At 35.0% G+C, this 26,501-nt stretch overlaps 6 protein-coding genes and 1 non-coding gene across 10 annotated transcripts; 3 read left to right on the top strand and 4 right to left on the bottom strand.

Annotated features, from left to right (window-relative positions):
* Window positions 1-347: 347 nt before the first annotated feature.
* Window positions 348-4,537, bottom strand: LOC132253929 (uncharacterized LOC116803646). Of its 2 annotated transcripts, none has more exons than XM_059737374.1 (6): window positions 4,317-4,537; window positions 3,852-4,128; window positions 3,425-3,557; window positions 3,211-3,335; window positions 2,510-2,656; window positions 348-707 (listed from the first exon to the last, which is right to left on the bottom strand). In XM_059737374.1, exons 2-6 carry the CDS (start codon window positions 4,041-4,043, stop codon window positions 573-575), a joined length of 732 nt encoding a protein of 243 aa, XP_059593357.1. In that variant the 5' UTR covers window positions 4,044-4,128; window positions 4,317-4,537; the 3' UTR covers window positions 348-572. The 2 variants fall into 2 exon arrangements, with proteins under 2 accessions (XP_059593357.1, XP_059593363.1); XM_059737380.1 differs by having other exon boundaries at window positions 3,852-4,133; window positions 4,317-4,536.
* MIR398A (microRNA MIR398a) lies at window positions 4,378-4,480 on the bottom strand. The gene has a single exon (NR_127818.1). It is a non-coding gene; the product is annotated as a microRNA MIR398a (primary transcript).
* Window positions 4,538-5,883: 1,346 nt separating the features above from the next.
* LOC100262861 (uncharacterized) lies at window positions 5,884-6,821 on the top strand. The gene has a single exon (XM_002271875.3). The coding sequence runs from the start codon at window positions 6,151-6,153 to the stop codon at window positions 6,571-6,573; it is 423 nt and encodes a 140-aa protein (XP_002271911.1). The 5' UTR covers window positions 5,884-6,150; the 3' UTR covers window positions 6,574-6,821.
* Window positions 6,822-7,107: 286 nt separating this feature from the next.
* On the bottom strand, window positions 7,108-9,632 carry LOC100249028 (uncharacterized protein At3g61260). Of its 3 annotated transcripts, none has more exons than XM_010651170.3 (6): window positions 9,350-9,632; window positions 9,059-9,153; window positions 8,699-8,956; window positions 7,799-8,207; window positions 7,638-7,719; window positions 7,108-7,477 (listed from the first exon to the last, which is right to left on the bottom strand). In XM_010651170.3, the coding sequence occupies exons 1-6, from the start codon at window positions 9,373-9,375 to the stop codon at window positions 7,286-7,288; spliced, it is 1,062 nt and encodes a 353-aa protein (XP_010649472.1). In that variant the 5' UTR covers window positions 9,376-9,632; the 3' UTR covers window positions 7,108-7,285. The 3 variants fall into 3 exon arrangements, with proteins under 3 accessions (XP_010649472.1, XP_002271714.1, XP_010649468.1); XM_002271678.4 differs by having other exon boundaries at window positions 7,108-7,549; window positions 9,059-9,133; XM_010651166.3 differs by having other exon boundaries at window positions 7,108-7,549; window positions 9,350-9,631.
* A 947-nt stretch (window positions 9,633-10,579) lies between these two features.
* LOC100254131 (heparanase-like protein 2) lies at window positions 10,580-14,358 on the bottom strand. The gene is made up of 9 exons (XM_002274707.3): window positions 14,152-14,358; window positions 13,345-13,381; window positions 12,729-12,912; window positions 12,457-12,623; window positions 11,995-12,228; window positions 11,481-11,670; window positions 11,272-11,397; window positions 11,086-11,185; window positions 10,580-10,990 (listed from the first exon to the last, which is right to left on the bottom strand). The coding sequence occupies exons 1-9, from the start codon at window positions 14,341-14,343 to the stop codon at window positions 10,670-10,672; spliced, it is 1,551 nt and encodes a 516-aa protein (XP_002274743.2). The 5' UTR covers window positions 14,344-14,358; the 3' UTR covers window positions 10,580-10,669.
* Window positions 14,359-17,422: 3,064 nt separating this feature from the next.
* On the top strand, window positions 17,423-20,584 carry LOC100268012 (uncharacterized). The gene is made up of 8 exons (XM_002271509.4): window positions 17,423-17,889; window positions 17,981-18,071; window positions 18,173-18,318; window positions 18,715-18,958; window positions 19,022-19,126; window positions 19,226-19,408; window positions 19,494-19,698; window positions 19,942-20,584. The coding sequence occupies exons 1-8, from the start codon at window positions 17,468-17,470 to the stop codon at window positions 20,427-20,429; spliced, it is 1,884 nt and encodes a 627-aa protein (XP_002271545.1). The 5' UTR covers window positions 17,423-17,467; the 3' UTR covers window positions 20,430-20,584.
* Window positions 20,585-21,746: 1,162 nt separating this feature from the next.
* Window positions 21,747-25,551, top strand: LOC100259545 (uncharacterized). Its single transcript, XM_010651188.3, has 2 exons — window positions 21,747-22,064; window positions 23,005-25,551. The coding sequence occupies exon 2, from the start codon at window positions 23,062-23,064 to the stop codon at window positions 25,009-25,011; it is 1,950 nt and encodes a 649-aa protein (XP_010649490.1). The 5' UTR covers window positions 21,747-22,064; window positions 23,005-23,061; the 3' UTR covers window positions 25,012-25,551.
* Window positions 25,552-26,501: the final 950 nt, after the last annotated feature.

Genomic DNA, 26,501 nt, shown 5'->3' with positions numbered 1-26,501 from the left:
ACTGAATAGATGTTAAGTGGTCACAAAAGAGGAATAGAATAAAGGTTGTGGAAGTGCAGGAAGGAAATGTCTTCAAGGAGGAGCACTGCTGCCTGCATCCAACATATAGGCACAAAAAACCTATACCCAAAGAAGCTGCTGCTATCCATGAAGGCATAAAACTAAGCTGAGACTTCCTGATTACCAGTGACTAGATATAAGTAGCCAAAATTGAGGTTCTTGTTCTTCTGGTATTTTTTGGTTAGTTGAATCTAAATGTCTCAAACACCTTTCAACTCTCTTGATAGAATGAACTCAAAACTGTAGAGCAATGTTCAAGGGTATAGAAATTTAAAATCTGAAACAGGTAATTAAATTGGAGGAACTTGTGATTACTTTGCATCATCAAAAAATTTAAATAATAAGAGTTGCATGTTTACATATTTTTCCCCATTTGGCTTTATAATAAGTTGGTTTATGACATACAGCTTGATCACTTACCTTTCAGTTCCCTCTGTAGTTCATGAACAAAACACATCCTAGCAGGTTAGTCCTCCTCCACAAATCCATATGTTACTACTTCAAAGTATTGCTCATCCTTCAAGCATGGCCTTCGCAGCATCTACCAGTATTGGTCTAAAATCATCTGAAGTTCGTCCAAGTACAGTGTATCCTTCCTTGTCTTCTACATCCACATCTGCACCATGTCTTATCAGAAGGAGAGCCACCTGTCATCCAAACAAAAGTAATAAAGATTTGAGAAGAACTTGTGTTTTTCATCACTCATCAAGAGAATGACAGCAACAGCACTATCTACCAGTAGCGGAGCTACGAATGTGCTCTAGGGGGGGGGGGGGCGCAAAAAAGGGAGAGATAATGGTATATAGTGCAGTGGAAAACAAGTTTTTCTCTTAGACATGAGGACAAGGATTCAAAACCCCTTTTATGATTTTATTTTTTAGGGGGGGCATGTGGCCCTCCTGGGCCTTAGTTAACTCTGCCAATGCTATCTACTGACCCCTTTTATTTTTTATCTGCACAAATCAGGATATCTTGTGTAACAAAGAGACATGATAACTATTCGAAAGTTAATACTTAATTCACACAATCAATAGAAGAGGCTTAAGTGAGTCAAACAATTTGGAATTGCAAATGTTTGGCCCTCGTAATAGTATTGTGAAGGCTTAAGAATCAAGAGGTTCTTCAATGCATGATGATCAATGTCAACGACAAAGAGGAAACATCACATTAGAGGTCTCTACTGAACGTCTCCCCTGCCAAACTGTTCTTTGTGGTTGAGAAGAAAAAACAGAAAAAGGAAGATTGGTCAAGCAGTCTGTAAAATTTTACCAAGGTTCACTGCCTATTGAAACCATTTATTAGGGCGACTGGCATCCTTCACAAAGCTGCATCTGAATGAGAGGCTAGGACAAAGATAAATGAACAAGGTGCTGATGAATAGCTCAAATGTGGTTCATTAGTTTTCTCATTCAGTTCCAGGTCCAAATAAGCTTGATAGCTTAATGGACCAAGCTTGAGTGATAACAGCCTTGGATTTATTAGGCTCATGAACAGTAGCATAGACATCATTTACTTGTACTACTATAACTCCACAAATTTACAGTTAAAAAAAATACTTTAAAGGAAATTCACAAATAAAGGTCCATGAGGTTTGACAAGAAATAGGGTATGCTTTTGAGTATATGCAGAAGTATTTTATTGTAACACGAATATGAATTTCAGAATAAACAACTCATTAAGGCACATGAACAAGTAAGAGCTCATTCGAACCAACAGACGGCAAGCTTGAACAGAGACAGTTGAGATTATGTGAAGCTCAATGGCAACTTGTTTACACCCCTACAAAAGGTACTAAGGACCATTTCCAATCAATCTCAGTAATTAAAATTAGCCATAGAACAGAAGCATTCTTATTTTCAGTCTGTAGTTATAGTATGGCCAATCCACTAATCAGTATATCATATATTTGATAAAGGCCCAACCACTTCAAACAAGAGCTTGAAAGGTTTGCCTTTTGTTTCTATAGAAAATCCCTTGATCTAATGATACAGTTCACAGCTACCATACTGGGAATATTAATCTTTTTTCTAATATTATTTGGGTAAAATCATGGTACTAAAAAGGCAATCTAATCACAAAACGCCACATGGTAAAAACAGGCTCTCATTGCTTTGTACCTATGTCCTATATCTTTGTATTTTGGTTTCATTTCTTTGCATCCGAAACCCGTTTCTTTGTACATTTATTCAATGGTTCAGATTTAGCCCTATGCTTCATCGGTCCAGATTTTGAGTTCAGTATGGTATCTATCCAGTACTTTAGAACTTTCCATATTATTTATGTTGGTTTTACTAGTGATACTACAAGAAGTACTACTATTCCTTATCCCAACTCACATCTGCAAAACTGAAAACAAATGCCAATCATGAAATAGGTGGCTTGAAATGACACAAAATTACTAATTAATAGGTATATCATGAATATTTTAAACATCTCTACAGAAATTTACCTCTTTGTTTTGGCATATTACTGCATTCATAAGAGGAGTTTGACCAGCTTTATCAATAGCATCAACTTCTGCTCCTTCCTCAATTAAGAGTTCACACATTGCTGAGTTCCCTGTGCTTGCTGCTCGATGCAATGGGGTGCAACCGATCTGAATGCAATCACATTCAATAGTTAATCATACAGACACATATGCAGAAAACAATTAAATATGATGCCAGACCTGGCATGTGCATGAGAAGAAACAAAATAAAAATTAATGACTTGTTTGACAACTGTTCTTAAAAAAATTTCCTATGCTTTAGAACAGAGAAGAATTTTCCGAACTGAAAAAAACACATTTGGTAGATTGTGGACTGAAAACAGTTTTTTGAGAATGCATTCTAGAAACAAAGTGATTTTTTAAAACAGATTTTTAAAGTATTTTCACTTATTTTTTTGTAAACAGTTCAGAGAATCAAGGACACTCAGAAAAATCAATTCTGCACAACCCTAACCCTAACCATAAAACCCTCATCATTATTTTCTTCATCTCCTTTATCTTATTAGAATTGAGTTCCCAAACAGGATTTGTTCTTGAAAGAAGAGTTGTTTTTAAGAACTTTTCTCAAAAATGATTTTTTGGAGAATCATTTTTGAAAATATTGCCAAAGAGATCCTAAGCTCCTTGAATAAATCAAAATGCTCTGGTATGAGATTACAAGCCTTATCCTTGGCATTAATCTTTGCATTGTGTAAAATCAGAAATTCAGCAATTTTCAACCATCCTTTGCTGGCAGCATAGTGAAGAGCAGTGCGACCTCCATCATTTTTCAAATTAACATCAGCCCCTGTCCATGAAGAAATATCTTTCATTTTGGGTGAAAAATAATTAAATTAATAAAATCAATGAAATTTATGAACATATGAAATCCCTCACCTCTGCTAATCAAAATCTCCACAATTTCTGTATGCCCACTGCTTGCAGCAGAGTGGAGTGGCGCCCAACCTTCTTCATCAACGCTGTTTATTCCACTTACTGATGGATCAGCTTCCGATAACATCTTCACCACCTAATTCCACAAGATTCAGATCTAAGAATAGCAAAATAGGCTATAAAAAGAAAAGCATTAAACATGGAGAAGTGACGACACTTCAAAACGAGACAGCAATCCGCACAACGGAAATTCATCACCAAGACAAAAAAACACCCTAGAACAGTACATTCACCAAAGCAAATGAATCGCTTCATTGCTTCCTACCTTGCAGCGCGAATAAATGTGTAAGGAAATTTCATTTTCTTTTCTCTTTCGTCAATTTTCTCAACAACCAAACGAAGGGGGGAAACAATTGTGGGACAGACAGACCTCCAAGTGACCCAAAGAGGTGGCGACGTGAAGGAGGGATCGGTCATCTTCGTTCCTAAGCGAGAGAGCTCTCAGAAGCTGCTGAGGAGAGAGAGCTCTAAAAACCGAAGAATCGCCTGAATCGGCGGCTCTGAACAGATCTTCGTCCTTGATCTGGGCTTCTGGTTCTGTAGGATCAATTTCCATATCCATGGTGAGCGGCCTCCACACTTAGCAGTTAGTAGGGTATAGGGTTTATCAAGTCGGAATCCGGATTTGCTACAGTTCGTTTCTCTGCCTGATCTTATTTACATTTTAAACAAATAAGATAATAACTTTTATTTTATATAAATTATATGTTAATATAAATTACCAAAAATAATTCTAAAAAAAATAAAAATTCCTTTATGTCATGAACTTAGTCATTCCCATGACTCAAAAAATTTACAAAAGATTCACAAAAATGTGAAAAAAGAATTTACTCACATAGCATAATATGACGGACTTAGGAGATTCCTAAACTGAGAAGACACTAAACACGTAAACATGGTGCCCCAAAGGGGTGACCTGAGAACACAAAATGCATTAGCTAGCAGAGCTTGGCGCAGCCAACACAACCGGTGTTCTCAGGTGCCACTCCCTTGGGGTGTACCTTCTGTTATATGACACTCAAATCAATGCTTATTCAAGGTGGGATATTCCACAGGATGATGATGGTTTGCTAGGGTCTGCTTTGCCTTTATAATAATTTACCAGGGCCACTTGCCACTATGTCGTCATTCTAACAACACCCATACAAATGTTGTCATCTTTCCTTATTTTCTTCAAATTTATCCGTTAATTATTCTCCAAGTAAACTTCTGTTTCAGTTTTTAGATGATAATAACTCCTTTTAATATACTTGCAGTTATATTATGAATTTGGCTCCTCCGCATGACATGCTCAAATCTCATCATCTAACAGATCAAACTTGTTTGATGATTAATATAGGCCCTTTTATGAGATGATCCTTGGTACCAATTTTGATGTTGACTTCGCCAAATGGATCCATGGATCTGCTGGTCCTATCTCATTACGTGTGGCCCAAATTCTTAGTGGGGTGCTTTCATCGAAGCACAGCTCAAGAGTAGAGAAGGGTTTTACAATTCAACTTTGGTGCGCTTTCAATGACTTCATGATATAGATGTAGACTTAACCAACAAGTTGATAATAGAAAAATCATTTTTCAGGCAAACCTTCATAAGAGAAAAAATCATTTTTTGAGGATTGATTCTTATAAATTCGTTTTGGAATCATTAATCGCCAGGCCTTAAGACACACGAATCACTATAATAAAACAAACATAATTCATTATATATAACCTCTTATAAGTTAATAAGTGTTTGTGATAAGGATCACATGCACTCCCAAAAACCTAAGCTAACAGGACTCGAGGTAGTCCGACATATGGGGACTACATACACTCCCAAAAGCTTGAGCTAACAGGGTTTAAAGATAGCCTTATATGTAAAACTCAATCAACATTATAATCAGTCAATGGAGGACATTGGACTTTCATTTGAATCCTTAATTGTTGAGGTAATGAAGGATGGAGTTAGCTCTATACATAAGACTCAACCAACATCTGTAATCAATCATATAGGACACTTAACTTTGGTCCACACCCTTACTCTTGCTCAATCGCTGACACCCATGTCGGCATAGTATGAAATGGGCCAAACTTAAATATGATATCTAATGATGCAAGATCACATACACTCTCAAAAATCTAAACTAATAGGAGTAGAGTTAGCCCCACATATAAGAAGCAACCAATGTTGGTAATTAATCGATATGGAATATTGGATTTTTGTCCATCCTCCCTCAATTAGAAACTTGGTTCTTAATTCCACGACAGGATGGGAACGCCTGTTAATTACCAATGTTGGTAATTAATCGATATGGAATATTGGATTTTTGTCCATCCCTCAATTAGAAACTTTGTTCTTAATTCCACATCAGAAATGGGAACGCCTGTTAATACTCTTCATTGGAAAGATCGGTGTTTTGAAATGAACAGCATTGCTTGCAGAAGAATACCAAAAAGGAATTTACAGTTGACAAAATCACACGAACCGTGTGGCAGGCGAAGTAGGCCACTCTTAATTAAAGAAGTAGATGTGGGCATGTGGCTGAGGTGAAGCAACACGGTCACGACACTGTGAAGGAGGCTTCCCCACCTCATATATCTACTGGGGAAGGTGGAGTCAAAGCCTCATCCCCATTATTTGATCCATCTCTCTGCAAAACATCTTCAGAGTTTCTTTCTTTCCAAACATCCATGGATCCAACTTCTCACCACAGGCCCGGCTCTCACCCCCAGAAGCACCACCAACCATCCAGCAGTGAGCTCCTCTCAAGTGCCAAGGTAGTTGCAGAGGCAGCCCAAGCCTCCTTCCACCATGAATCTGAGAAAGTGGACAAATCCAGGGTCGCAGGCGCAGCAGCTGATATTCTGGGCGCCGCCTCCCACTATGGCAAGCTGGAGGAGAAGAGCTTTGGGAAGTATGTGGAGAAGGCTGAGACTTATCTCCACCAGTACCAGTCCTCCCACTCCACCACCACAACCATCAATTCTGGCCACTCAACCACCAACACCACAGAGACACATTCCTCCTCACACTCCGGTGGTGGTGACAGCCATTCTGGAGGTGGGTATGGTGACTACTTGAAGATGGCTGAAGGTTTCTTGAAAAAGTACTGATCCCAATTCCCTTTGCTTGTCCAACCTGTGTGATGTGTTGTCTTCTGCTTTGTTTTACTTTGTTTCAGCCTTTCTAGACTGTAAATCTTGGTGTTAATCAGTATGAAATGGGCCATATATGTAATTGTCCCAAATTTCAGATACTAGTGTTGAACCATCGTATCTTATAAGTAAATATTGTGGTTAGTTGTTCTTAGAATCTTAATTGTTTTCAAGATCTATAAGAATGGGTAGTTGAATTGGATAAATGCTTTGATTGCTTGGTTTTCCCCTAATCTACTCATCATTTTGGATTTGGAACCTGTTTCTGGGTTTGGGTTTGGGTTTTTTCTTCAATCCTGATTGTTTGATTGCTAAGAAAACAAAATTGTCTCCAACCCCATGAATTTTCTCTGTGGCAATGAAGAAATGGGACCTTGAATATGCCAAAATGGCAAAATCCCACAACATGGCTAGTTTTATCTTCTTTCTTTCAGCCTTATTTTCTTATTTCCCCAAATTTCTCCTTTCCATTGATAAAAGAAAAGGGCCAAATACCACTGAATAATCAGTTGGATCATTTGTTAATCATGCCAAGATGTTTCCATCTTGGCTTAGTTCTTTTATCTATGTATCCTGTTGTGGGATGAATATTACATTGGTCCTATACTTTTTACAATCTGCTGTTTATTCCAGAAATCATCAGGTGACGAGGCCTAAGTCTCAGTGACATTCAGAAACAGAGGCATGTCGGGGGGAATTGCCCCGTCTCTCTGATGATCTTCGACTTCTCTTTCACTTTCAGCTCTTCATTTCTTCGCTTTTCCTCTGCCTGCGCTTTAGCCCCTCCTGCTACATAATCAATGTTTTGTATGTCAGTTCGGTAATGCCGCAGGGCTTTCGCTCTTTTCTGATCCAATGCCGCCTGCAGTTTAGATATGTTTATGTCAGTCCGATCATGCCGCAGGGCTTTCGCTCTTTTCTGATCCAATGCCCCCTGCAGTTCAGATATGTTTGCTATCGGTTCCTCGCTATGACTTTTTGATTATATGAGAAGCCAAAAAAAAAACAAACAAAACAAAAACCTCTATTTTATCCAGTTTGAGCTTGGCCTTCTTCTTCTTCTTATCAGCCCAGGAGGCAATCTCGCCATTCACCTTGTCAAACCTGAAATTTCTAGTTGTTAGAGGAGGAGGTGTTTGTCTTATCAAAGTTTAGTTAAGTATTTGCTTATTGGGGAGCTTACTTTTCCTTGATCTTAGCCATCTCAGCCTTCTCCCAAGCATCTATCTCTATTTCTCCAATCGGTCTCCCCCTTGTGGCTTGAGCTTTTCGGGTTGCAGGCTCTTTGGTGGGTGGTGGGGGTGGTGGTGGCGGTGGCGGCGGGGTAGGTTTTGGCGCTGCAATGTCTTGTTTTCTGCTGGCCGCCTTGTCCAGCGGTTTTTTACTGAATGAAGCGCCAGCAGCAGAAGGCTCCTCTGTTGGAGCCTTTTTCATGGAGGTAGCAGGAGCAACAGCAGACTTTACTGTTGGAGTTTTTTGTACTGATGGGGGGGGAGGAGGGGGAGGGGGAGGAGGAGGAGGAGTCGTCTTCTCTGCTGTTTTTATTGGTGCCCTCCTCTCTTTACCATCTGAAATTCTGAGTGAAGCTTCACCTGAAAATAAGACCATTTAATCTGATTTCATACAGGAAAGATGCCATAGAGTCCTGCATCCATGTTATGAAATTACCTAGACTGACAGGAAGGAATTTCTTAATGATTTCCTAAGCAAACGAAATCTAAAAAACACAGGCTTAATGCTTTCAACTTCTTGACGAGTATATTATTTTTTTAAAACTATCTAAAACCTGATAAATAAGTCGATTAAACCCAAAAATCAAACAAAAATTAGTTCAGAAAAACCCTTTAGGGAATTCTCTGAATTCTGCAAAGCGATCGTGGCCCAATTGAAACGAAACTTTGATGATTAGACTCCTCAAAGAATCTATTATTATTTTATAGAAATATTGTAGAACCACAGAAATGTCTTCAATAATTTTCTTCCTAAGAGTATTGTTGTCCTACCCTAATAAATTCCAGATCTCAAGGGCTTCAACTAGTTTGAAAATGACCCTGTTGGTTCTTCCCTGACTATACATTCTTACCTGAAAGTCGCCTGGATGATCTACCAGGATCTAGAACTGCAGAGGTAGTTCCTTCCTTTTTGCTTATGGCCCTGGTTGGAGAAGGTTCAGGGCCTTCACTCTTCTTTTTCTGATCTGGGATTCTGGTTTCTTCCAGCGAGTGAACGGCATATGCAGCTGCAGCCACTGCAGTTGCATACTCAGAATCATTCTCCAAATCATGACCCCGGCTCATTCTGCTAGCGAATTGTCTACTGAGCCAGCTCAGGCCCTTCCTTTCTGCAAAATCCACCATCAAAGTCTCCATCTTTGCATATTTCATCACTAAAAGTATGGAAACATGAAGAGAAACTTGAAATTTGATTCAGGGCCTGGAATTACCTCCTTTGAAAGTCTGAGTTCTTTGGAGTGGAATTTTTCGCTCTCTACTGCTGCCTGCTTCTTTGTTTCCTTCCCCTGCACCAGGAAATCTCGCCCTAACACAAAATAGTAAGGATGGTTCTCTCCCGACGGGTTTGAGGTAAGAATAAACAGCTTAGAATAGAATTGAGAATCATTTTCTAAACCCGGGCGGATACTGGTATCTTAAACACAAAATTAAGATACGACCATACAAATTCAACATCAATATTGAAAATTGTTTCAAAAAAAATCTATTAATTGCAGACTTACCTGATTTGCTTGAGCAAATTCTCCATTAAAATTTGAGATCAGGGCACAGCTTGTGTGGAAATTGAGGTTGCAGAAGAATGGTTTTGTATGCGTGGATGGGTTGGGAGTTTATTTGAAGGAGAAAGTGAAGATTTGTATTAGGTTGGTAATAGGGTTTGAGTTGGGGAAGGAGGAGAAGCAAGGTGGGAGATGCTTTGCATGTAAGGCTTGGTTTGTATACTATGGACATGCTCAAGGAAAGTATTCCTTCTCCTCCTGCTTTGTTTTTTCAAACTTTGGAAGCTTTTTGTGCTCCTTTCCCCACTTCTTTCCCATGTTTTCTGTATACGTGGAAAGTTAAGAATCAATTTGGATAAAAATAAAAATAAAAAAGTTAAGGGTTATGCTTCACAACTCAAATTTCTAGCCATCTAAATTTTGGCCCAAAACCCCAAATTAAATGTTTGATTCTAAGGATTCCTCCTAATCCATGTTAACAGTTAATCAAAACGCTCCAATTTTTTTTTTTTTCTAAACATAAATCACACTAGACCTCCCTCCAACTAACATCCCAATTTCCACGATCATAAGAAATTTTTTATTATAAAATTGACGTGACATAAAAAATTCAACTCATTTAAACCAATAAAATATTTCGAATTCCATCAATCCAAAATTTACACATATTCTCCAATTTAATTTTTTTTTTATTTTTACTTTTCAACCACCATCCAATAAAAAACTTTTTCAACTTGAAATTCTAACATGTCCTAAAATATCTGGTCATTACACAATGTGTGACAATATTTCCAAAAATTGTAGCCAAAAATTTGCTTTTGAAAATACTTTTTTTTTAAAAAAAAAAAATTATTACCATTTTGGGAACAAAATTTTGTTTAAAAACTCAATTTTGAAAAATGGTTTTCTTGATTTATTCTCCATTAAGGTGTTGCATTTTTTTGCACAATGAAATTTTATTGATCTATTTTTCATGTTTTCAATTGTTTATCAAATTTGTTTTAAAAAGTTACTTTATTTTCAAAATAAATTCGCTTTTGGTTTAAAATTTATGAAATGGGTTTTTTGAAATGGTTTAAAATTTATTAAAAAAGTTTGGATATCCTTGAGAATTATGATTATGTTTGGTTTCACATAAAGGGAAAAAAAAAGAGGTAACGATAATATGATAAGAAAATTACATACTTCTAAATTGAGTTCAATGAAAATTTCTATGCCTCCTAAAAAGGGGTACGGAGAAATATGTAGTATGTCAATTTGAAGATGATTATAGAGAAAGAAAACATTAGATAAAATCTTAAAATAATAAGAAAAATATGCTAATTACATGCATGTAGGAGCCTTGAAGTCCCTGAGAGTTGCATAGACAAATGAGTCAGGGGCAACTACAATGGCACTAGAAGGATCAACAAGCTTGGGCTTCATTTCTGGGATGTCTGATGCTTCTGTAAGTGATAATAGATTTCCATTGAGTAACAACTTATCACTTTGGATATCCCCATTCTGAGGAGTCAAATGGTACTCCTCCCTTTCTTGTCCTCCATTACTTTCAGAAGCAGTTGGGTGCAGATTCATGTCATTCTGGACTTGGACTTGGAACCAAGTCGAGTTTGACATGTTGATTATAAGCATGCTAATGCCCGGCTGCCAAAAAAAAAGAAAGGGTTTAACTAATGATCAAGGGTGTATTTCAAATGACTTAAGTTGTCTAAGTGCTAAAAGTAGTTAGCTTAGCTCACCTTTTGCTTCGCACAATGGGAATATACGCGCAAGTAAGGAGAGTCATTTTGAGAGGTGGAAAGAACTCTCTTGCCCATTAGACGATGCCACAAAAGAGCACTGAAAAAAGAAAAAGAAAAATGGGGAATTGATCAGAAAAACTTATGTTTCTATCGAAGTTTATGTCATTGGAGAATGAAACTGACCCGTAATAATCAGGATTAGGGATGAAACTTGTAGTATCAAGGAGGCCATAATTTCCTCCAATTAAAGATTGTCTGCAGAAGACCTTGTGGTTGAAGCTTGCTGACATGCCCAGTTGATCCAAGTACCTGCCTCAGCTCAAATAGTTAGAAACTAATTCTCAATGCACAGACACATTCAGAAACATGTATAGATAAATTAAAATTCTAACCAGAAGCCATTGGCAAAGGTGTGGGAGACATCTTTGCCACCGCTGTTGTAAGCCCCACCAGCTTCTCCAATCCATGCAGATGCCCATGGCCCAAACAGCCTGATGCTGTCCGAGATATCCTTATACGTCTGAGCTATTTGGGAGAGGAAGTACGGGTCCTGAACCTTGTTGATGAGGGTGGGATCAACCCCTGCATACACCCAAAAAATTTATATTGTCTAAAGCAGTTCTCTAAATAGAGTTTCTAAGGTCCTGTTTGGTAATTATTGTATAAAAGTTCATAAACAATTCTCCGTAATTTCAATTGTTACTCAAAACAATCAACAAAAGATAACTTAAAACATCCAATTGTTTTTATTTAAAAAAAAGTTAATCCAATTTTCGAATAAATTCTCAAAAATCAATATTTTGTATTGATAAATTAGAAAAGCGTAATTTGACAATAAAATACTATTTTCAATAACAGTCTCCAAACACGCTTCATAAGGGTAGTAGGATAGGAATGAATGCAAACCTGGGCCAAGGTTGTAAGTATGGTGACTCAATCCATCGACAGCATGTGGCCCTGCAGCCTCCAGGAAGGTGTCGAACCACTCCTTATCATAAAAGCCAGCTGGCCCCATGATCTTGGGCATTGGCCTTGCCTTTTGGTAAACGTCTTTCACCGTTTGTCTTAGTTTCACCAGGTCCTTTGCATACTGCTTAGCATCAAGCCTTGCGGAAACCCCAGATCCACACAGCTCGTTTCCTGAAACAGCCGGTCAATAACATGATCAAAACACATATCTTTGTACCATTCTCATCTGTTTTACAGTGTTTTTAGAAAGTATTTTGAGTATAAAAAACGTTTTTTTTTAAAATAAAAATAAAATCAGACCTTTAATAAAATTTGAAAAGTACTTTTAAAAATGGAAATAATATCAAACGTATTCCGAATCAAAATATAGGATTGATGTAAAAGTATAATATAGATTACCTAGTTCGTATGAATCGATCTTGTACCCTTTTGACAGAGTGTACTCGATCAGGTCGCGGGCATTTTGCGAGTCCCAATCACCAGTCCAAGTGATATTGTCACCTTTGGGAGGCGGCTCCGGCTTGTTCTTCCCGATCAGGGCATTCAATCCAAAAGTAAACAAAGCTCTGCAATTTTTTACGAGTTCGTCAAATTTTCTACTAGTCATGAGGAAAAAGTAGTGATGATCATATGATTTAGACTTATATTTGTACGTAGATATATGTACGTACCCAGTTTGGTTGATGAGTTTATTGACTTCATCCCATTTCTGCATGGTGAGACAACCTTCTGAGAATCCAAACAGACCACCCTCAACCTTTTTTATTTGTGGGCAGTCATGAATGGCATATCCAATTTGGTAGAGTATCTGATCTTGTAGTGAGCCTCCCATTCTGATTCTCAGATTATCAAATGCTGTGGAAATTCAATCCAAGTTGAGCACAAGATTTATAAGAAAATTATGAGTGGATCATTTCACAAATTCAATAAAACGTTGAAGGTTTATCTCCAATAACAAAGTATACTTTTTTTCCGGAAGATACCCAAAAAAACACCACCACCAATCATATGACATGTATACATTTTTAAATCCCATTGTTTGTGTCATAATTTTATTTTAATCTTATTTGTTTATACACTTGTTTAACAATCTAAATCTCGATCTCATCATAAATATTTAATTGTTTATAGTTGATATAACTATAGCATTTTTCTTATAAATATTATGAAAAAAAACTTATAGGTTATGTTTGGTTTTCGAAAAATTTATGAAAAAATGTGAAAGAAAGAAAATGAAAAAAAAGAAGAGAAAGTGAAACATACGAGTTAAAATCATTCTAAATTTACCTTTGATAGCATTCACAAGAATGATGTTCTGCAAATCCTGAAATAATCAAAGAAAAAAAAAATCAATCTCATATTAATTTTCAAAGTTATTATGAAAAGGAAAAGAAAAAAAAAAAGCATCACATGGATAAAGTGAACAAAACCCAAGGAACATTCGTGCTTGCTTGGCAACCAAAACACTCTCTCCCTCTCTTAATCTTATTTTTAAAATAATTTAAGAAAAACAAATAAAAAACACTTTGGTCTTAATTGATAACGGTTTTGAAAATCAAATTTCTGATTTTCAAAATAAAAAAATAGAAAAAATATATTTGACAATCACAAAATAAAAAATAAGATGTTTTTAGAAAACATTGTATTTATTGTCCAAAAGTTGTTTTAAAAAAAAATAAAAAAACACTTTGGTCTTAGTTGATAACTATTTTGAAAATCAATTTTCTGTTTTTCAAAATGAAAAAAAAAAAGGAAAAATATCTTTGACAATCACAAAATAAACAATAAGATGCTTTTAGAAAGCATTGTCTTTGTTGTCCAAAAGTTGTTTTAAAAAATAATTATGTAATTTTGTTGTCCAAAAATTGTTTTAAAAAATAATAATATAAATATATAAAATAATTAAAAAAAACCCTACATATAAAAATTATTTTTAAGACATACTAAAAAAACATTGGTTTTTAGAAACAAAATTTTATTTAAAACTCCAAGCAGGGCAAACAATTTTCTCTATTGATATTTAAATTAATATACAGTTCTAAATAATTTTGAAAAACAGTTTTCATATGTATGAAAAACCAAAGATAAAATTACCAGATTGAAGATGCCAGCTAATCCCCATGGACATTGATTGTAATCACACTTATCAGCAGGCCACCAATCAATGGTGGCACAGATGAAATTATCATCTGTTTCAGCTATCGAAGTCACTCCTCCAACCGTTACTTTCACATCTTCTGCAAATCCCTCAAAAAACCAGGCACAAAATAGAAGAACACCCACCATTGTTCCCTTCACCCCCATCGGCATCTTCTTCTCTTCTCAAAAATATTTTTACAATAATAATTTAGTTATCACTGAAATCATATATATATATATATATATATATATATATATATATATATATATAGAGATGTTCAACGAAGTAAGTTTGTTTTCAATCTTTCAAATTAAGTAAAAAAAAGACATGGTATAACTAATGGATTACAATGGGAAATGTATGTTAATTTTACTTCCATTTTCAACATTTTTCAGAAAGATTATTTCTAAAAAAAGTTTGAATAGAGAAGACTATTTTGTTTGGATAATGATCAATTGATGGAAGAGAAAAGATCCTAATTGGAGTGAAATTCAAATATATGCACCAAATACAAGATAGGATGAATATCAATATGGAAAATTTAGATAATTTGATAAATAATCAAATTTACAAACCTAATAAATACTAATTTCAATTTTTCTAGACTCCAAACATAATTTGTAATTCAAATATAAGTCTGATGCTAATTGACATTAAAGTTATGTTTGATATACATAGGATATACATATATTATGTATTATAATTTTTTTTATTAATTTTCATTTTTTTTATATTACTTATTTTACAAAATAAAATTTTTATTATAAATTTAAATTTGTGGTTAAAAATGAAAAACTAAATATATATATATATATATATATATATATATATATATATATATATATATATATATATATATATATATTATTTTTATATATTAAATAATATAATAAAAAAATTATTTATAAAGTTTAAATATTCTAATAATAAATATTGTTAAAATTTTTATATTTTTTTAAATAGAAAATATTAGTATACAATATAAATTTATTTTAGATATTGAAAAATAATATATTTCATTTTATTTATTTTAAGTATAAGACAACATATTTTGTTAAGTATTTATCAGTCTTTCTCTTTCTATCAAATTAAGTAAAAAAAAGACATGGTATAACTAATTGATTACAATTGGAATTGTATCTTAATTTTACTTCCATTTTCAACATTTTTCAGAAAGATTATTTCTAAAAGAAAGTTTGAATAAAGAAGATTATTTTGTTTGCTTATTACTTACTGGATAATGATCAATTGATGGAAGAGAAAAGATCCTCATTGGAGTGAAATTCAAATATATACACCAAATACAAGATAGGATGAATTTCAATATGGAAAGATTAGTTAATTTGATAAATAATATCTTATGTATTATAATTTTTTTTATTAAATTTTAATTTTTTATATTGCTTATTTTACAAAATAATTTTTTTATATTATAAAATTAAATTTGTGATTAAAAATGAAAAACTAAAAAAACATTTATAAAATAAAATTAATATATGTATTATTTAATATATATTATTTTTATATATTAAATAACATAATATAAAAAATTATTTATAAAGTTTAAATATTCTAATAATAAATATTGTTAAAAATTTTATATATTTTTAAATAGAAAATATTAGTATACAATATAAATTTTATTTTAGATATTCAAAAATAATATATTTCATTTTATTTATTTTAAGTATAAGACAACATATTTCGTTAAGTATTACTTTAGGATATCATGTTTATGGAATATAATATCAAAGAATATTATATCATAATGGAAATTATATCATAGTATGTTTATTTTTTATCTATTTTAATGAGATATGATATATTAAGATATACAAATTTTATTATATCTTATCTTGTCTACTAAAAATAGCTTATAAGTAGAGATGAAAATTGATTTTTGTTAGATATTAAATGCTTGATTTTGAAAATATATAACAATTTTTAAGTATATCTTTCAAAATATGATTATTCAAAAATTATTTGCAAATTCAATGTGGTTGTGAAGAGTAGAATAAAGTTATCTTAGAAGAAATAATTTAAAATTTTTGAAAGGTATTTTTATTTAAAGTGTTTTTAAATGATTTCTAAAAGTTATAAATTCCCTTTAAGAAACATTGTAAATGATTTTTTTAATTTTTTAAAACCATTTTTACAATTTTATTATATGTCTAATTTTTCTTTAAAAACACGTTTTATACTACAAATATTTTTAAAAACACATCAAAGGGAGTCTTAATTACCATAATTATATAGTTCAATTGTAAACGAATTCTTATTTAATTTAATTTCAAAATTGAAAATTTTCAAAATAAGAAACCCCAAACATTAAATTGATGAAAAATAAACTAAGATAATAGTTACAATTCCAAAGAAATTAAAACAAAGTAAAAAACCATATGAATATTAAATTAGATTTGAGAATGATATCTATTTAATTTTTATTAATTATATATTAATTATTATTACTATTTGAGGATAAATGTTATTATTTAATTAAAAATATTTTTTAGTCTATAGTGCATAATTTTTAGGGCAGACAAAATTTCTTAAAAAATCTTAATAACCTATGTAATAATTTAAACATATATATATATATATATATATATATATATATATATATGAATAAAAACATGTATCCCTAGCATTAGCCTTATAATGGATTAAATTAATTTACAAATTCTGACCCTTGAAATAGATTTTAAAGCTAAATATGGTGTGCCCAATGCTCTTACAATTAAACAAACCTTATGCAATTTATACCAATTTTGCAAATTTTAAGGACTTTAGCTCCATTATTAATTTTTCTTACCCTAAAACATAACAAAATGAAGGAAAAGAAAAAAGGAAAAAATAAATTTACAATTCCACATCCCCATTTTTTTTTGGCAACGTGGCTCGACATCAAAAGTTTTTCAATTCCACTAACTCTAATGAAAATAAAATTCCGTCACGTTGATCTTATCCCTAATAATTTGCTTAGGACGTACTTGATTTTCCCTTCACGAATCCAAAACTGGAGGGTCCAGATCTTTCGGAGGATGAGTTTGGACCCACCACGTATCATGCTTGGCTCCATGATAAATAGTGGGCTTCTGTTCTTGTTTCTCATCTCATACTATACCTTTGTTTTTGTTTCAAGGTAAGCCCCCACGTTCTCTCTCTCGCTCCCTCTCTCATTCTTCCATTGTCGTTATTGTTTTTTTTTTCGGTTTCTAACTTTCTGCCTCTCTGAATATATCAGAGCCAAAAAGAGTCTGGGAAGTGAAGATGGGGAAGGTGTCAGCCATCTTAGTGGGGCTTCTGCTCTTATGCGTATTGGGTGAAGCGGTACAGAATCTAGAGATATACAAAGACCCAACACAGCCCATTTATATGAGAATCAAAGACCTGATGGGAAGGATGAGTCTAGCAGAGAAAATAGGCCAAATGACGCAGATTGATCGATCAGTTGCTACCCCAGAGATCATGAAGGAATTCTCAATCGGCAGTTTACTTAGCGGCGGAGGCAGTGTGCCTCTACCTCAAGCCACCGCAGAAGACTGGATTCACATGGTGAACGACTTTCAAAAGGGCTCTCTTTCAAGCCGTCTGGGTATTCCAATGATTTATGGTATAGACGCTGTTCATGGCCATAACAGCGTATACAAGGCAACCATATTTCCCCACAATGTGGGTCTTGGGGCTACCAGGTGAGTGTTCATCACATATTGTTGAAGATTTTTGGATTGATTTTGATCCATTATTTGGCTGGGTATGTGAATTTCGATTCAATCCTTGCAGGGATCCAGAGCTTGTGAAGAGGATTGGCGCTGCGACTGCCCTTGAAGTTAGAGCTACTGGCATTCAATATGCTTTTGCGCCATGTATTGCGGTATATATACAATGAAGAATCATTTAACAAATATGTATGTATATATATGTATGCCTTTCAAACTATTCTAAACTTGAACCATCCCTGTATAAATGTAATAGGTCTGCAGAGATCCAAGATGGGGCCGGTGCTACGAGAGCTACAGTGAGGATCCCAAAATTGTCAAAGCAATGACAACAATTATAACTGGGCTACAAGGCGAGATCCCCACCAATTCAAGGGCGGGCATGCCTTATGTTGGTGGAAAGTAAGTTCAATCCCTGCTTCGTCACTCATGGCCTTTTGATTAATTTGCCCTGAAACTAGGGTTAGAACTTGGCTAGATTGGTCAGTTAAACTCAAGTTGGTCATAAATCTAATATAATTTGATATCTTTCTTAAAAATCTAAGAAAAAATGAATATTATTATATAACATAATAAATATTATAAATATCATAATAAACATTAAATAGGATTTGTGTTGATGGGAGCTTGTCTAAGTCTAACCAAATTGAGTTCAGATTCAAAAATCCTAATCTAAACTTGCCTTACTCAAGTTTTGAAAATGATTGTTCAATCCGACCACGTTGGATTTGGGACGGGCATAGGAGCCCACTTTGCAACCGTACCTAAAACAATCTCTTGGTTGTGCCTTACTAATAGGAATAAGGTAGCGGCTTGCGCAAAGCACTTTGTGGGTGATGGGGGCACGACTCATGGCATCAATGAGAACAACACCGTTATTGATTGGAAAGGATTAATGAAGATTCACATGCCTGCCTATCACCCTTCCATCGGGAGGGGTGTGGCTACAGTCATGGTTTCCTACTCCAGCTGGAATGGAAAGAAGATGCATGCTAACCACCAACTTATCACTGGATTCCTCAAAAACAACCTTAAATTCAAGGTAAATACTATTTAATATTAGATTTTCATCTCTTCCTAGTACTGACTACCTTGTAAATTGTAGGGTTTTGTCATCTCGGATTGGGAGGGTATTGACAGGATCACCTCACCACCCCATGCAAACTACACATATTCCGTTCAAGCTGGGATACAAGCAGGCATTGACATGGTATTTATCCTTAATTTGAGGCTGGCGATGTAATGTGAATTTTGAGATAAATTGGATTATTTTCTAACTCTGAATCCTTTTGGGTGTTCTTATAATTAGGTAATGGTTCCTTTTAACCACATTGAATTCATTGGTATTCTGACCAAACTGGTGGAGAGCAAAGTCATCCCCATGAGCCGTATCGATGATGCTGTCAGCAGGATTTTGAGAGTCAAGTTTACCATGGGTTTGTTTGAGAACCCATTGGCTGATCTCAGTTTAGTTGACCAGCTAGGGAGCCAGGTATCTCTCAATATATACTTCTGAAGTTTAATCATCAATGGTTTGCTCTTGGTTTTCTTATGTAGCTTTGTTTATTACCTAACAGGCTCATAGAGATTTGGCAAGAGAAGCAGTTAGGAAGTCTATGGTTCTTTTGAAGAATGGAGAAACCGCAGATGCTCCTTTGCTTCCCTTCCCTAAAAAGGCAGACAGGATCCTAGTTGCGGGAACCCACGCCGACAATTTGGGCTACCAATGTGGTGGTTGGACTATCACTTGGCAGGGACTTGATGGAAACAACCACACCCAAGGTAGGGATGACAAAGTTTGATTCCAATTTCCACACTCAATTTAGGTAGTATTTGGATTGAGTTGATCTATATAGTAAAATGCTTAAACTTTGATATAACACGAGGACCCACTTGCACCACTTACATGAATTACCACCCCTGATTCAATGTGTGTAATGTTCATTTCATATATACCAATTCCAGCCATAATCAGCAATACATAGCTAATTTGTATTACTGGTAATCTTGTCTTCTACTAAACAGGAACAACCATCCTAAGCGCCATCTCAGCTGCCATTGACCCAAGCACAGAACTGGTATATAGGGAGAATCCTGATGCTGAATTCGTCAAGTCCGGCAACTTCTCCTACGCGATCGTCGTTGTGGGAGAGCACCCTTATGCAGAGACTGCAGGAGATAATTCCAACTTAACAATTCCTGAACCAGGTCCTAGCACAATCACTAACGTATGTGGGGGCATTAAGTGTGTAGTTGTAGTGATCTCAGGCCGGCCTCTGGTGATCCAGCCCTACCTTCCATCCATAAGTGCTCTTGTTGCTGCATGGCTACCAGGCAGTGAAGGCCAAGGTGTGGCTGATGTTCTATTTGGAGACTATGGATTCACCGGGAAGCTTCCTCGGACGTGGTTCAAGACTGTAGAGCAACTGCCTATGAATTTTGACGATGCCTATTATGACCCACTCTTCCCCCTTGGCTTTGGACTCACGACCGAGCCAGCTGCGGCAAGATAGGGATGGCTCAGACTGCTCAGTGCTTAAAACTGTGTAGCTAGCATATACTTGTTTTCTAGTTTTCTTCTCTTGGTTGGTATTCGTTGGATAGGATAGACACTAGTATATTGGAAACTTGAGTTTGATTTAGCGATCTAATTACTTTTATTTTTTTTACAATATATAGGTTTTCTCTTTTACAAGATTTTTTACCAAGCCAAAAAGCCATAAATTTCATATGATATTAGTATTGCAAATATTTCATTAAACATAAAGTAGCTTCCTATTTATTAAAATTTAAGATCATGGAGTAAAATCAAGAAGCAGTTATTTGTCCGAAATTTCATGTACTCTACCATGGGGTTTGGTAATGGTTGAGTATAATAATATTTCTTTTTGAAGCATTTTTAATAAAAATATTTTTGAGAAGATTATTTATCAACTATTTTAAAATTTGAAGTATTTTCGTATTGAAAGTACTTTTTAGGTTGCATACTTTAACATAATGACTAAAAGTATCCGAAACAAAAAACAAAAAATGGGACCCCATAACTTAATATAAAAGTGATTCACTAAATATAAAAATGATCATCAAAATAATTGTCTGGTCTTTAATCATGCAATACCATATACAAAATAGAATAAGAGAATCACATCATTCAATTATATATCATGATTGCATGCATTAAAAATGTATAGGGGATTATAAACCTTGTATGATTTCAAAAGTTGGGTGCTCCAAGGAAGTCATGAATAGTTTGACATGTGCATCAAAAGCATATTAACGCTTGGCTGAAAAATAACACTTCAAATTGTATCTTTTGTATCTTTCTAGTTCAAATCTTATTAAAAATGGGAGGGTATGGTTTAGATCGGATCAATATAGAATTATCACCCGATGTTCAGTCCATATTATCTCTGGTTGATAGTAATAGGTATAATACAAATAATCTATGCAACTTCGATCTTTTTTGAAATTTCAATTGAGTTATGAATCAAATTTGATAATAGTTTTAAAAATACTTGTTAAATGATATTTTTTAAAGTTAATTATTCAAAATAAATCTGAATTATTTTTAGAAATAAAGTTTTGTTTCAAAATTTAAATATGAAAAATAATTTGCTTGATTTATTTTTTGTAAAGATATTATGCACTTATATATAAAGAATTTTTTTATATTTTAATTATTTTTTATAATATTTCACTAAAAAGAATTTTTTTCCCAACATCAAACACCCCAAATTTATTAGACAAAAAATTGTTTTCAAACAAAAATTTGTCAAATATATGTTGTTAATTGAAAAAACAATATCCAGACAAATTAACCTTAAATTTTCAGTTTGGTCCAGAGGGTCATCGAGCCTAAGCTAAAGGTGGTCCGAGCCTCCAATCTCGGCTCGAACCCGGGGTCCGGGACGGGCTTGCCTGACTGATGTCACGCTTTGTAATAAATTAATAAAGAATTTTTTGTTTGGGTGGTTCGACGACTGTAGACTATGTATCAGACGACGTCGTTCTGGACGGAGGAGGGTTAACATTAGGGAAACGCTGCGTTTTAAGGAGAAGCGACGAGCCTCTTCTTTCTCAATTTCTCTGTTATTGCTCCAGCCACAGCCATCGCTCCACCTTGGTCGCAGTCGCCTTCAGAGGATTCGGTGAGCTTCCTCTCAATCTTTAGGGTTTTATCTGCTCTACGAATTTCAGTTTCTAAGCAGGTTTCTTACGAATCAAATCTCCACAACAAAGATCAAGAACCGCCTCTCAATCCGTTTTCCCTATTTTCTCATGGATAATTTCTCTCAAGTTTGGCAATAATTTTTCTGAATAATCTCTCGTAGATTGATTTTCGGTTTTCTTTCTGTTATTGTATTTTTATTTTCTGAAAAATTTGTTGCTTTTTTTTGTGTAGAATCGGTACTGTTGATATAAATTTTGCAGTTGATTGTTCTCAAAATTTTCTTTTATTTTCCAAATCCTCAATACTTCTTGCACCATTCTTTTTGTCCTTTTCGGTCTCGATTTTTTTTTTCTAATAAACAATATTTACAAGCTCGAGATGGAAGGAATATCGACTAGAAAAGATGAGGATGAGGGAGATTAGGGGAAATTTTATGTGTTTTAGTACTGTTTATTTTCTGTTTAAAGAAGTGAAAAAAGATGGGGAAAGAGTAAAGGAAAACTCATTGGATTCAGCATCTTGCTTTTTTCTTCTGTTTGCTCGTTCTCTTATTCCTCAGTTTCTGAGGGATTGAAAGTTTAGTTTTGATGGTGTTGGTGGTCAATCTATTTATGTCATTATTTATTAATTAATTGTTGAATTGTGATGATGGCTTTTGGGTGCAATCTCTTGAATGCCTTGTGAGTAAGTTTAGTTAATGGGTCAATTTAGGTTTCTTTTCAGAGTTTGGGTGAAATACGTGAAATTTTTAAATCTTCCTCACATCATGGAATTTCAGGGATACTCAATGTGATGCTTTTTTTTGGTGGTTTTAGTTTGCTGTACTACTCTATGTCCTACCAATGTTTCAAAAGTAATAAAATTTTTCTGCATTTATTTTTGCTTAAGGCATGCTGATTGGGAGTTGTCTTTTGCAGTTTGTTTGTTAGACAGGTTACAGACCAAAGTGTAGCTGTTCTTCTTCCCCGAACATTATGTCTGCAAATATGAGCCTTCGCCTGATTACATATTCCGAAGAGCTTGTAAATGGACAACCAATTTATGTTTCATCAAATTGTCTTCCCTTGAAGGCTTTTAGACTTGAACCAGCGGGGCATGCTTTCCACTCTGCTGCTCTAAGAGTTCTTGGGTGTTGTGAGGAAGAAGGTGAAGATGAGGATGATCAGAATGTGCCCAATGATAAGGAGCAAAGTTATTTTCCATCATCGGGTTCATATAGCAGCAAAGGTAAAAAGAAATCTGGTGCTGAAGGCAAACAACAGGATCATTATGCATTGTTGGGTTTAAGCCATTTAAGATTCCTTGCCACTGAGGACCAGATAAGAAAGAGCTACCGTGAAACTGCTTTGAAGCATCATCCTGACAAACAGGCTGCTCTCATTCTTGCTGAGGAAACTGAAGCTGCAAAGCAAGCGAAGAAAGATGAAATAGAGAACCACTTCAAGTCCATCCAAGAAGCATATGAGGTGTTAATTGATCCTGTGAAGAGAAGAATTTACGACTCTACAGATGAATTTGATGATGAAATTCCAACTGATTGTGAGCCACAAGACTTCTTCAAAGTATTTGGTCCAGCCTTTATGAGGAATAGCAGATGGTCGGTTAACCAACCGGTTCCTACTCTAGGGGAAGAGAATACTCCACTTAAAGAAGTCGATATGTTTTATAATTTTTGGTATTGCTTTAAAAGTTGGAGAGAGTTCCCTCATACAGATGAGTTTGATCTTGAACAAGCTGAGTCTCGCGATCATAAGAGATGGATGGAGAGACAGAATGCAAAACTTTCAGAAAAAGCAAGAAAGGAAGAATATGTACGGATACGTTCTCTCATTGATAATGCTTATAAAAGAGATCCTAGAATACTTAGGAGAAAGGAGGAGGAGCGAGCAGAAAAGCAGAAAAAAAGGCAGGCCAAATATTTGGCAAAGAAGTTGCAGGAGGAGGAAGCAGCCAGGATTGCTGAAGAGGAGAGACGGCAGAAAGAGGAAGAGGAAAAACGAGCTGCTGAAGCAGCTTCACACCAGAAGAAGGTGAAGGAAAAAGAGAAGAAGCTCTTGCGGAAAGAGCGAACCCGTCTTCGAACTCTATCAGCTCCTGTTTTGACCCAAAATCTGTTCAATATTACTGAAGATGATGTGGAAAGTCTCTGTATGTCACTTGAAACTGAGCAGTTGAGGAATTTATGTGACAAGATCGAGGGAGCAGAAGGGCTTGAACGAGGTAAACTTCTCAGAGATGCACGTGGAGGCAATACTGACTCAACAGGTAAGAAACAAGGTGAGAAGAATCCACAGCAGAATGGTTCTGTGGAAGTTAATGGAAATGTCCCATTAGGCAAGTATGAGAAAAAGGAGAAACCTTGGGAAAGAGAAGAAATTGAGCTCTTGAGAAAAGGGATGCAGAAATATCCCAAAGGAACATCTCGAAGATGGGAGGTTATTTCAGAATACATTGGCACAGGAAGATCCGTTGACGAGATATTGAAGGCAACAAAAACAGTTCTTCTCCAGAAGCCCGATGCCACCAAAGCTTTTGATTCATTCCTTGAGAAGAGAAAGCCGGCTCAGTCCATTGCATCTCCACTTACAACTAGAGAGGAAACAGAGGGAGTACTCATCCAGAATGGGCCTGAAAGTAATGCTTCTAATAAGGATAACTTGAAGGAGTCTTCAAGCACAAGTGGGAAACAACAAAATCCTGATGGTGCGGTTGCTTCAAATGGGGTTACTTCAAGTTCAGAGCAAGATTTGTGGTCTGCTGTTCAAGAAAGGGCTCTAGTTCAAGCCCTGAAGACATTTCCAAAGGAAACTAATCAGCGTTGGGAACGAGTTGCTGCTGCAGTTCCTGGGAAAACTGTGAACCAGTGCAAGAAGAAGTTTGCATTGCTGAAGGAGCATTTCAGAAACAAGAAAAATGCTGTTTAGTTGGTTCTGCATCCAATGGTATGCCAAATGTGACAAATGTGCTCGAGGAGATTGTGTTTTGACCTCTCTTTAAATTTGATTCCTTTCTCTTTTCAAGATGGAATAGCCTGAAGCTACATTGCCAAGGAGAACATTTTTTCCTTTTAATTGCATTTTCTAGGGCAGCTTCTGATGTTTTACCACATAGGTTATATATCTAATATTTTTGGGAGGGGTAGCCCCTTAGGCGGATCTATGCTGAGAGGTTCCTGTGTCAACCCATTGCTGAAGGTACTTCATTTTCATGGGAATCTTTTTTGTACTTCGTTTGAAAAATCAGATCATGCTTTATATTACGGTGTTTAGGTTTTACATGTATTGCATTGAGAGAACAAAGGAAGGTTGTAAGTTTTACTTCGACTATTTTAATGATTGTCTGATATTGCTGTTGGATTATCATGGGAGAGGGTTCTATGTTATCATTTTTAGTTAGATTATGGTTGTATCGTCCAACATTCAATAGTTATTATCAAATTGCCAGTATAAATCTTGGCGTTTTTATCTCGTGTTTATTTTTAATTTGTAATTTTTGTTTTATAGTTTGGCCAGATATTTCCTTTTTCTCTCCCAGGTTCATCTCAAATTTGTCATAATTTAAAATGCCAGTTGCAGTGTGAAGCATGAGATGCATGAATTTCATTCTGGTAGATTTTAACATGAAAATTTTCTTCATGTCTGATACTAATCTCTAAATTGACAATATATTAATTAAAATACCATTTTTTTCCCAATACTTTCAGCATCTTCTTCATCATGAATACAAAATTGTTTGCCTTTAGGACAAGATCTTAGCTTTCCATTTGTTCTTCATGTCAGATACTAATCTCTATGATTGAAAATATTTTAATTAGAACACGATTTATTTCAAGTGTTCAGCATCTTCTTCATTATGAATACAAATGGTCATGTATTTAGGGAAAGATCTTAGCTTGCCAATTTTCCTTTGTATATGGTTTTGATGGACTTTACATTACCTATGGCCACAATATCTCATTTGGGGGAACCTTGAAGTTTGAATTATGTTGCCCCAATTTATGGTTTAGGAGCCTTAAGCTAACTTGATGCTTCCATACATGTTGGATATATATTTGTAGGACTAACATTACCAAAATATCCTAATTGATGTTTGCCTTGATATATTGCCCATAATTAACACTTTTGCCCAAATTAAGACCATATTACCATGTTCCTGTGATGCATGTTTCCCTCAAAAGTTGGTTTAAACAGGAATTTAGACTACCATGCTGTTATTGGGTATAAAATTAGCTTTTTATATTACCTTCTTGTCTCAATATGTTAGTGTGTCACAGTTTCAGAAGATCAAAGTACCATCTCGCCTGAATTATCTTGTGTCGGACGTTAAGCTTCCTTGTTGCCTCTACATGAGCTTTGATTATGATCTGAAACAGCCTTGGTGTATCAATTTGCAGTCTGCTATGACCTTGAATTCT

The sequence above is a fragment of the Vitis vinifera genome, chromosome 1 (assembly GCF_030704535.1).
Source record: "Vitis vinifera cultivar Pinot Noir 40024 chromosome 1, ASM3070453v1".
In the NCBI taxonomy this organism is placed as follows: domain Eukaryota; kingdom Viridiplantae; phylum Streptophyta; class Magnoliopsida; order Vitales; family Vitaceae; genus Vitis; species Vitis vinifera.
This window is presented reverse-complemented; position numbering and strand designations above follow the sequence as displayed.

Coding starts and splice junctions, on each gene's coding strand:
- LOC132253929 (XM_059737374.1), bottom strand. CDS start 4,043: ATGGATATGGAAATTGATCCTACAGAACCAGAAGCCCAGATCAAGGAC. Junction 3,558..3,851: donor CCTCTTTGGGTCACTTGGAG/GTCTGTCTGTCC, acceptor TTGTGGAATTAG/GTGGTGAAGATGTTATCGGA. Junction 2,657..3,210: donor AGATTAATGCCAAGGATAAG/GCTTGTAATCTC, acceptor GATTGCATTCAG/ATCGGTTGCACCCCATTGCA.
- LOC100262861 (XM_002271875.3), top strand. CDS start 6,151: ATGGATCCAACTTCTCACCACAGGCCCGGCTCTCACCCCCAGAAGCAC.
- LOC100249028 (XM_010651166.3), bottom strand. CDS start 9,375: ATGGAGAATTTGCTCAAGCAAATCAG. Junction 8,208..8,698: donor ATCATCCAGGCGACTTTCAG/GTAAGAATGTAT, acceptor TCTTATTTTCAG/GTGAAGCTTCACTCAGAATT. Junction 7,720..7,798: donor ATGGCTAAGATCAAGGAAAA/GTAAGCTCCCCA, acceptor TAGAAATTTCAG/GTTTGACAAGGTGAATGGCG.
- LOC100254131 (XM_002274707.3), bottom strand. CDS start 14,343: ATGGTGGGTGTTCTTCTATTTTGTGCCTGGTTTTTTGAGGGATTTGCA. Junction 13,382..14,151: donor TAGCTGGCATCTTCAATCTG/GTAATTTTATCT, acceptor TGATTATTTCAG/GATTTGCAGAACATCATTCT. Junction 11,398..11,480: donor ACCTTTGCCAATGGCTTCTG/GTTAGAATTTTA, acceptor GAGCTGAGGCAG/GTACTTGGATCAACTGGGCA.
- LOC100268012 (XM_002271509.4), top strand. CDS start 17,468: ATGGGGAAGGTGTCAGCCATCTTAGTGGGGCTTCTGCTCTTATGCGTA. Junction 17,890..17,980: donor GTGGGTCTTGGGGCTACCAG/GTGAGTGTTCAT, acceptor CAATCCTTGCAG/GGATCCAGAGCTTGTGAAGA. Junction 19,699..19,941: donor TGGAAACAACCACACCCAAG/GTAGGGATGACA, acceptor TCTACTAAACAG/GAACAACCATCCTAAGCGCC.
- LOC100259545 (XM_010651188.3), top strand. CDS start 23,062: ATGTCTGCAAATATGAGCCTTCGCCTGATTACATATTCCGAAGAGCTT.